This window comes from Dipodomys spectabilis, unplaced genomic scaffold, assembly GCF_019054845.1.
Source record: "Dipodomys spectabilis isolate Male_0828 unplaced genomic scaffold, ASM1905484v1 ptg000147l, whole genome shotgun sequence".
Lineage (NCBI taxonomy): Eukaryota > Metazoa > Chordata > Mammalia > Rodentia > Heteromyidae > Dipodomys > Dipodomys spectabilis.
In genome coordinates this window covers 7,661,775-7,670,381 of record NW_024870824.1, presented here as the reverse complement: position 1 = coordinate 7,670,381, position 8,607 = coordinate 7,661,775, and the positions used below count along the sequence as shown (strand labels likewise).

The 8,607-nt window shown below is 51.7% G+C and overlaps 2 protein-coding genes across 2 annotated transcripts; one reads left to right on the top strand and one right to left on the bottom strand.

Annotated features, from left to right (window-relative positions):
* The first annotated feature begins 28 nt into the window (after positions 1 to 28).
* Dnd1 (DND microRNA-mediated repression inhibitor 1) lies at positions 29 to 2,527 on the top strand. The gene is made up of 4 exons (XM_042692047.1): positions 29 to 54; positions 206 to 323; positions 592 to 1,053; positions 1,597 to 2,527. The coding sequence occupies exons 1-4, from the start codon at positions 31 to 33 to the stop codon at positions 2,052 to 2,054; spliced, it is 1,062 nt and encodes a 353-aa protein (XP_042547981.1). The 5' UTR covers positions 29 to 30; the 3' UTR covers positions 2,055 to 2,527.
* A 212-nt stretch (positions 2,528 to 2,739) lies between these two features.
* On the bottom strand, positions 2,740 to 7,699 carry Wdr55 (WD repeat domain 55). The gene is made up of 7 exons (XM_042692046.1): positions 7,429 to 7,699; positions 4,231 to 4,331; positions 4,062 to 4,149; positions 3,774 to 3,953; positions 3,594 to 3,693; positions 3,335 to 3,504; positions 2,740 to 3,254 (listed from the first exon to the last, which is right to left on the bottom strand). The coding sequence occupies exons 1-7, from the start codon at positions 7,614 to 7,616 to the stop codon at positions 2,936 to 2,938; spliced, it is 1,146 nt and encodes a 381-aa protein (XP_042547980.1). The 5' UTR covers positions 7,617 to 7,699; the 3' UTR covers positions 2,740 to 2,935.
* Positions 7,700 to 8,607: the final 908 nt, after the last annotated feature.

The following is an 8,607-nucleotide window of genomic DNA, read 5'->3' as shown; positions in this document are numbered from 1 at the left end:
AAGGTACGGGGTTAGCCCTGCAGTACCGCCATGCAGTCCAAACGCGAGTGTGAGGTACGTAGCTGCGACTTGGGGGGGCTGGGGGTTTTCAAGCCCAGCCTGAGCCGGGGTGGTAGATACAGCGGCCCCAGCACCACAGGCAAGGTGGGGGGGGGGCAGCTCCGCGAGCCCTCCCCCCACTCCATCCTGCTTTTTTCCCTTATAGCAATGGTGTGAGAGGGTGAATCCAGAAAACAAGGCGGCCCTGGAGGCGTGGGTCAGGGAGACGGGCATCCGCCTGGTGCAGGTGAACGGGCAGAGGAAGTATGGCGGGCCACCTCCAGGTACAGTAGCCTCTGCCCCTAACACCTGTCGCTCGACGGCGGAGCCGGCACCCTTTGGTCGGGAGGGGCCGAGCCTTTGGCCCCGTTTGGAGGAGGGGAGCCCGTCTTGGTGCATCTACTGTGCGGCAGGGCCAATTACACCAATAGCTCGGGCGCAGAACGGGCATTCCCATTTCCTAGACGGACACCGACCGTCTCTGAGTCCTTGAGCTCAGGTCATGAAACCATCTCGTGAGTGACCGTGTCCTTCCGCACCCTCTTTCCCCAGGCTGGGTGGGCAGCCCGCCGCCCGCAGGGTCCGAGGTATTTATCGGAAGGCTGCCCCAGGATGTGTATGAGCACCAGCTGATCCCGCTGTTCCAGCGCGTGGGCCGTCTCTACGAGTTCCGTCTCATGATGACCTTCAGCGGCCTCAATCGCGGCTTCGCCTACGCGCGCTACAGCTCGCGGCGCGGTGCCCAGGCCGCCATCGCCACGCTGCACAACCACCTCCTGCGGCCCTCCTGCCCGCTGCTGGTGTGCCGCAGCACGGAGAAGTGCGAGCTGAGCGTGGATGGGCTGCCGTCGAGTGTGACCCGCCGCGCGCTGCTGCTGGCACTGCAGCCTCTGGGCCCCGGCCTCCAGGAAGCACTGCTGCTGCCCAGTCCAGGGTCGACAGCAACTCAAATTGCGCTGCTCAAGTTCAGTTCCCATCGCGCAGCCGCCATGGCCAAAAAGGCCTTAGTGGAAGGTAGGGGAAAGGTGGGGTGTGGCGGGGGGGAGGGGGGGAGGAGGGAGTCTGGTTTGAAACGTACTGGGTACCGTCAGGTCAGTGTAAAGCAGTTAAAAGTCCCCCCAAGAAAAACCTCAGGCAAGTGTGAGCTCACTTTTATTTCCAATAGAGCTATAGTATACCCAAGTTTAACACTTCTAAGGCAGGCATTATCTCTTAATCCTAAACATTCCAATGAAAAAGACTTGCCCTAGGGAATTCAGCTGAGCCTGCCTTTGTTTACTACAGAACTTGTTTTTTCAGACTGCTGAGAGAATTGACAATGGTTACTTAACATATTTCCTGACACAAAGGTAGTCCTGGCTGGCAAGGTTAGCTGTTGTGATGGTTATCAGATAGGTAAAGCCTGTCTTCTCCAGCAGCTCCTCCTAGGAAACTTTATAAAGTGGCAGTTGTCACATCCTGTTTACAAATAAAGACCAGTGAAGCCTGAGAAGTTAACTGGGCTTTACCACCGGGAAATGAGAGGCCTAAAGGTCTTGCTCTCACCTTTTCATTCAGGGCAGTCACGCCTCTGTGGAGAACCAGTGACTGTGGAGTGGCTCAAGCCAGACCTGAAGCAGCTACTGCGTCCCCAGCTCATGAGTCCCTCCCTGCAGCGCCTACAGCCAAATAGTAGTCAACTGGCCCTGGCTAAGAACAAGCTGGGGTCCCAAGGGCCTCGAGCTGCCCTGCAGATGCTGTGCCAACGAATGAAGCTAGGCAGCCCAGTGTTCCTCACCAAGTGTTTGGACACAGGACCTGCTGGCTGGCATCGCTTCTGGTACCAAGTAGTGATCCCTGGGCATCCAGTGCCTTTCAGTGGCCTCATCTGGGTTGTGCTGACTCCAGATGGGCAGGATGGTCATGAAGTGGCCAAGGATGCTGTTTCTACACAGCTGCTAGAAGCACTGAGTGAGTCTGAGGCCAGCTTCTTGTGGTCTGGTGGGGCTGAGGCGGGTACTATATTGAAGCAGTAACATCCCTCTCTCCCCTCCACAGGCAGCCTAAATGGGTAGGCAGAGCCTATGTCAACACCCAGCCCAGCAGGCCTGGGCAACCACTTCTGATCCCAAAATGGGGAGGGACATGGGCCCTGCATCGCATCTTCCTCACTGGAACATAGCCCCATACCTGGCAGCTGCTCAGGTTTAGCTTAAGTTGCAAGGTTTGTCTTTACCCTGTGCGCTTCCTTGGCCATTTCCTATGTGACATGCTTATAATGAATCTTTCTGTTTTTATGTGAGGAACTAGCCAAGTCCTTGGTCTCTACTGCTTGTCATTATGGTTTTAGTTAATATGGCTTGAGTTTTTCTATGTTGTTATCTGTATTTATATTAAACCCCTGGTTAGTAAACATGTTTCTGTGCTGTCTTCTCAGAGTTGAGGGTTTTATACGGGTGGAGTGTGCATCTGTTACAGAACAATTGCTTCCCCACTTCAGTATCCCAAACGTTTTCCTTTTTTTTTTTTTTTTTTTTTTTTTGGGTCCGGTCATGGGGCCTGAACTCTGGGCCTCGGCACTGTCCCTCAGCTCTTCAGCTCAAGGCTAGCACTCTACCATTTTGAGCCACAGCGCCACTTTCGGCTTTTTTCTTTTTGCTTATGTGGTGCTGAGGAATCGAACCCAGGGCCTCAGGCATGCAAGGCAAGCGCTCTACCACTGAGCCATCTTCTCAGCCCTAGTATCCCAAACGTTTTAACTTCTTAAATGGCACAACATTATCTTGGGTGCAGGTTGAGCATGCTCAAAGCATCAATTCCCAGCACCAAAAAAAGTAATTCAAGTCTTCTTGGGATCAACACCAGGAAGCAAGACTTGCCCAGTGAAGAGCTGTCCTGAGGTTTTCTACTCATGTCCTCAGTCACTGTCATCCTCACTCTCCTCTTCCTCTGGAGCCTTGGAACCCTCTTCCTCTTCTCTTAGTCCTTCGAAGAAGTCATCAGTGCTCCAGGCCTTACTGCTCAGGGCACGCAGAGGCCCTCCCTTTTTCTTGCGTCGACGGTAGTCATCTACTACCACCTCTCGCAGCTGGGCCATGTCCCAAAACTTGAGGCGCTGGTCGTGGCCACTACTGGCCAGGAAGCGGCCACAGTGAGAGAGGGCTAGCTCCTCCACAGGCTCCCCAGCATGTTGTCCCACAGTGCCCACCACTCGGTTAGGCAAGATGTTCACAGCCCTGCACAGGAGAAATGGTTGGTTACTGACTGGTTGGATTTGTCCCTCTGGTGACCCAAAGGCTGTCTGGGCTTCACTCACCTAATGATTCCATCAGTAGAGCCAGTGCACAGTAGACTCTCTGTCACTGGAATCATGCAGTCAATGGACTCAGCTTTCAAAGCAAAGCGGTCACTTGTGGCCCCAAAACCATTCCAGTTGAAGAGGTAGATGGTACCTTCACTAGAGCCACAGGCTACCTTCTTACCACACTGCAGGGAACAGGAAAAAACATGTCTGTAGAGCCAACTTAGACCAAACTCTTTAGGGGTACATCCCATCCCATCATACCCAGATGTACTTTCATGAGGGTGACAGATGTCAGGTCTCCTGATTGAGGCTCTGAGAGTAGCTCAAACCGCCGTCGTTTGATGTTGAAGACACCAAGGCAACCATCCCCACTGCAGAGCAGAGCAAAGGGTTAGAAGTTCTCTTTGAATAAGGGAAGCAGGGGAGGGAAAGTGGCAGATTTGAGATTTACCTGGCTGTCAGCAGCAGCTTTTTGGCTGGGTCCAGAACCATATCAGCAATGTACTCTTCATGCTGTCGCATGTCCATTAAGTGTCCCTCCTTCCGCTGGTCCCAGAGGCGGATACCACCTGTGTCATCCCCTGTGGCCAGAACATTCTCATCCACGAGTAGCAGACTATTGATAGGGGCGCTGGAGACACAGATGAAGAACTTATTGAAGCACCTTTGCTCTCTAATAGGAGTCTCCAGGTCCTGACTCCTCACCCTCATGCACATATACACAATTGAATCTCCTTACCCATGAGCCTTGGAAATTCGTCTTTCTAGTCGGCCCTCCTCCACATTTAGAAAATGGATGGCTTTGTCCTTGGAAACAGTAACAAGTTCTAGGAGAACAGGTACCCAAGTCATGGGACTGTCCATGGCTTCCTTCCCACCCACATTTCAAGGCCTTCTCAAATGCTTACTCTGTCCATCTTCAGAGAAAACCACAGCTCGGCAAGACTTGAGGTGGTGACCAGAGGACCAGACCTCCTTGGTTTCTCCTTCTTGACAAGAGTAGGAAAAGCTAAAGAAAAGAGGACAAATCCATGATCACCAGAAAACTGCTGGTGCTGTGGCTCAAAATGGTAGAGTGTTAACCTGGAGCAAAATTGCTCAGGGACACAGCACCCAGACCCCAAGTTCAAGCTCCACTAATAACAAATAAGAAGTCACAGACTGGCTGGGAATGTGGTTTAGATGGTAGAGTTCTTGCCTAGCATTCATGAAGCCCTGGGTTCTGTTCCTAAACAGAAAAAGCCCAAAGTAGTGCTGTGGCTCAAGTGGTAGGGTGCTAGTCTTGAGCAAAAAAGAAGTTCAGAGACAGTGCCCAGGCCCTGAGTTCAAGCCCCAGGACTGGAGAAAAAAAAAAAGTCCCAGACTGACAGAATACTTGGGAAGGAAAAAGCCTTGGAGGCTGAGAATGTACTTATTATGCTTAATAGGCATAAGGCTGGATCTCACTCTCACTCATTCTCTTTCTCTCTCTATCCCTCTCCCCCACCCACACACATACAGAAACACAATTAAAAAAAAAACAACCTAGAAACTGAGTTGATGACGTCAGATGAATCATGAAATCTTTTTTTTTCTTTTGGTTGGTTGTGGGGCTTGGACTCTGGGCCTGAGCACTGTCCCTGAGCTCTTCAGCTCAAGGCTAGTGCTCTATAACTTGAGCCACAGCACCACTTGCGGTTTTCTGAGTGGTTTATTTGGAAATAAGAATTTCACGGACTTTCCTGCGCAGGCTGACTTTGAACCGTATCCTCAAATGAACCATGATCCTGAGATCTCAGCCTCCTAAGTAGCTGGGATTACACGCATGAGCCACCAGCTCCCTGCTAGGAAATCTTTTGTAAAAAATTGTTTGGTAGGGCTGGGAAAATGGCTCAGTGGTAGAGCGCTTGCCTTGCATGCATGAGGCCCTGGGTTCGATTCCTCAGCACCACATAAGCAGAAAAATAAAAAGCCGGAAGCGGCACTGTGGCTCAAAAGCGGTAGTGTGCTAGCCTTGAGCTGAAGAGCTGAGGGACCGCACCCAGGCCCAGAGTTCAGGCCCTACGACCGGTCCCAAAAAAAAACACAAACATTGAACACTTACCCTAGACTGGAGGCAGATAAAATGAAAAACAATATAGATTACAGATTCAGCCACAGAATACTGTTTTTTGCAATTCCTGTCATAACCTACTAGGGAGCTACAATGAGCATTCTGTTTGTAAATAATGACAGAACAAGGGATGGGGACATGGCTCAACTGTCTAACAAGTGCCAGGCTGAGTTCAAACCTCAGTACCACAAAAAAAGGAAGAGAAGGAGGAGGAAAGAGAAGGAAGAGGAGAAGCAGCAGCAAGAAATTAGAGTGTACCAAACATAACACACACACTTCTTTAGTGGAGACAAGCATTCAAATAAGCAGATTTATAGTTGTTTTGTTTGTTTGTTTTTTGGGGGGGTCCGGTCGTAGGGCCTGAACTCTGGGCCCGGATGCTGTCCCTTAGCTCTTCAGCTCAAGGCTAGCCCTCTACCACTTGAGCCACAGCGCCACTTCCGGCTTTTTTCTTTTTGCTTATGTGGTGCTGAGGAATCGAACCCAGGGCCTCAGGCATGCAAGGCAACCGCTCTACCACTGAGCCACCTTCACAGCTCCTACTTATAAGGTTTATATGGGAAAAGTACCATGGCACTTGGTATCATAGTGGCATCTAATAGTTACCTAATTTAAGTAACGGAAGAAGAGATGCTGAAAATTCGTAGATGGAAGGTAAAAATGAGGGAAAGGAATTGTTCAAGCATAAGAAACAACAATGTGCAAAGGAGCTTTGGCTTCAAAATACATAGGAAAAGTGATGGCTCACACCAGTAATCCTAGCCACTCAGTAGGCTGAGATCTGAGGATTGAGGTTCCAAGCCAGCTTGGGCAAAAAAGTTCCCAAGAGACTCAAGGACAGCGGCCAGCCCTGAATTCAAGCCCCACAACTGACGGGAGGGAAGGAAGGGAGGAAGGGAAGGAGGGAGGGAGGATGGATATAGTGAGGATCATGGGCACAGAAAGCATACAGAAGAGCATGCAAAGAAAGGCCAGGTAGAAAGGGCCTTGAAAATCAGATTACAGAGTTTATTTAAAATCCTGAAGCTAGCCGGGCTACTCAGGTGGCTGAGATCTGAGGATCGCGGTTCAAAGCCAGCCCGGGCTGGAGAGACCGTGAGACTCCTATCTCCAATAAACCACCAGAAAACCGGAAGTGGCGCTGTAGCTCAAGTGGTAGAGCGCTCGCCTTGAGCTGAAGAGCTGAGGGACAGCGCCCAGGCCCAGAGTTCAAAAAAATAAATAAAATAAAATCCTGAAGCTTAGTGTTTGAAATCCTAGCTACTCAGGAGGCTGAAATCTGAGACCCAAGGTCAAAGCAAGCAAAGGCAGCAAAGTCTGTGAGACTCCTATTTCCAATTAAACCACCAAAAATCTGAAAATAGAGCTATGGTTCAAGTGGTGGAGCGCCAGCCTTGGGCGAAAAAGCAAAGGGACAGCGACCAGCCCAAAGCAGACTATTCATTGACATCATTGACAGACTGATTGGTTGGTTGTCCCTCCTGGGACTTTAACTCTAGGACCTAGCTGCTGTTTCTGAACTCTTCAGCTCAAGACTAACACTCTACCACTATAGCCACAACGGCATTTCCGGTTTTCTAGTGGTTTATTGGAGATAAGAGTCTCACGGACTTTCCTGCCCGGGCTGGCTTTGAACGGCGATCCTCGGATCTCAGCCTCCTGAGTAGCTAGGATTACAGGTGTGAGCCCCCAGTGCTCCGCTCACTGACAGATTTTAACCAAGGGAGTAAAGATCAAAGGGGCCGCTTAGACTCTGAGGTTCAATATAATTGCTGGTACATAACAGGGCTGCAAATGCTTTTTGCCCTGCTACGTGTCTGGGCACAGTCACGACACTCTGGCTTCTTTATCTTCCGATTCTTTATGCAACTTTTTTATATAACTTGTTTAAATGTGAATGTTACTGAATGAATCGCACCAGATGAAACTTGCAAAATTCGATTCTCTCGCCCGGTCCCAGCAAACTCTCTGAGGAGCTTCCAGACCTGGCAGCCCTGCCCCGCACCTCACTCACAGGAACACGTCCCCGTCCACGTCCCCTGCCGCCAGCAGGTCTCGGGTCGGATGGAGCGCCAGCCCACTGGCGGGAGCTTCCAGGGCAATGTCTTCCGGCGTGTCGCGGATCCGGACCGGGGCTTCCGCAGAGCCAGGGTCCTCGTCACTCCCCTCCTCCGTGAGCCTCTCCTCACACGTGCAGTCCATGCTCCGGGATGGAGTCCCCGCCGTCCGCGCAGGAAACGGTCGCACCACTAGAAGTGAGGTCTGAGACGGGGCTTGCGTGCCGGGGGCGGGGCCGGAAGTGTGCCGAAGCGCGTTCGTCGGAAGAGGAGGATCCGCCGCCTCGGGTTTGACCGGCACGGAGCTGGGAGGCCACTCCCCACACACCCTCCCCCTGCGGGTGCTTGGCCGCAGAGGCTGTGTGCCGTCACTTCACGCTGCGAGGTGCTTCCCATAGTTACGCTCCCTGTAATCACTTCACGGAAAGCTGGAAACGGCATGCGAACCCTTTCCACCTATTCCGCCCCTTCCTAACGAGCGGAGCAGCTGAAGAATAAGTGTAGGGCTCATGTCTGCCGTCCCAGCTACTCTGGAGGCTGAGAGCTGAGGATCGCAGCTGGAAGCCAGGCCAGGGAGGAACTTCTAAACTACCAAAAAAGTGCCCAGGCTTGGAGTTCAAACCCCAGGGCCGGCACCACAGGGAAAAAAAAAAAAAGAGTAAAGGCATAACTCCTCTGAACATTTAAAATACTCTTTTTCAAAATGAATCCCAGAAAACAGAAGCAAGTTGTTGGGTTTTATTTTTTTTGGGGGGGGGGGGGGGGGAAGAGGGGGGACTTGCCAGTCTTGGGGCTTGAACTCAGGGCCTGGGTGAAGTCCCTGACCTTTTCTGCTCAAGGCAAGCGTTTTACCACTTTGAGCCACAGTGCCACGTCCAGTTTTCTGGCGATTAATTGGAGATTAGACTCTCGTGGACTTTTCTTCCCGGACTGGCTTTGAACTGTGATCCTCAGAGCTCAGCCTCCAGAGTTGCTAGGATCACAGGCGTGGGCCACTGACATTCAACACATGGATTTTTTTTTTTTGGGGGAGGGAGGGGGGGTCCGGTCGTGGGGCCTGAACTCTGGGCCTGGGCGCTGTCCCGCAGCTCTTCAGCTCAAGGCTAGCCCTCTACCACGTGAGCCATAGCGCCACT

Excerpts from the sequence above, each read along its gene's own strand:
- Dnd1 (XM_042692047.1), top strand. The coding sequence starts at position 31 with ATGCAGTCCAAACGCGAGTGTGAG. Across the intron at positions 55-205 it reads AGTCCAAACGCGAGTGTGAG|CAATGGTGTGAGAGGGTGAA; the intron begins GTACGTAGCTGC and ends TTTCCCTTATAG. Across the intron at positions 1,054-1,596 it reads CAAAAAGGCCTTAGTGGAAG|GGCAGTCACGCCTCTGTGGA; the intron begins GTAGGGGAAAGG and ends CTTTTCATTCAG.
- Wdr55 (XM_042692046.1), bottom strand. The coding sequence starts at position 7,616 with ATGGACTGCACGTGTGAGGAGAGGCTCACGGAGGAGGGGAGTGACGAG. Across the intron at positions 4,332-7,428 it reads GTGGACGGGGACGTGTTCCT|CTTTTCCTACTCTTGTCAAG; the intron begins GTGAGTGAGGTG and ends TCTTTTCTTTAG. Across the intron at positions 3,255-3,334 it reads TCTACTGATGGAATCATTAG|GGCTGTGAACATCTTGCCTA; the intron begins GTGAGTGAAGCC and ends TCTCCTGTGCAG.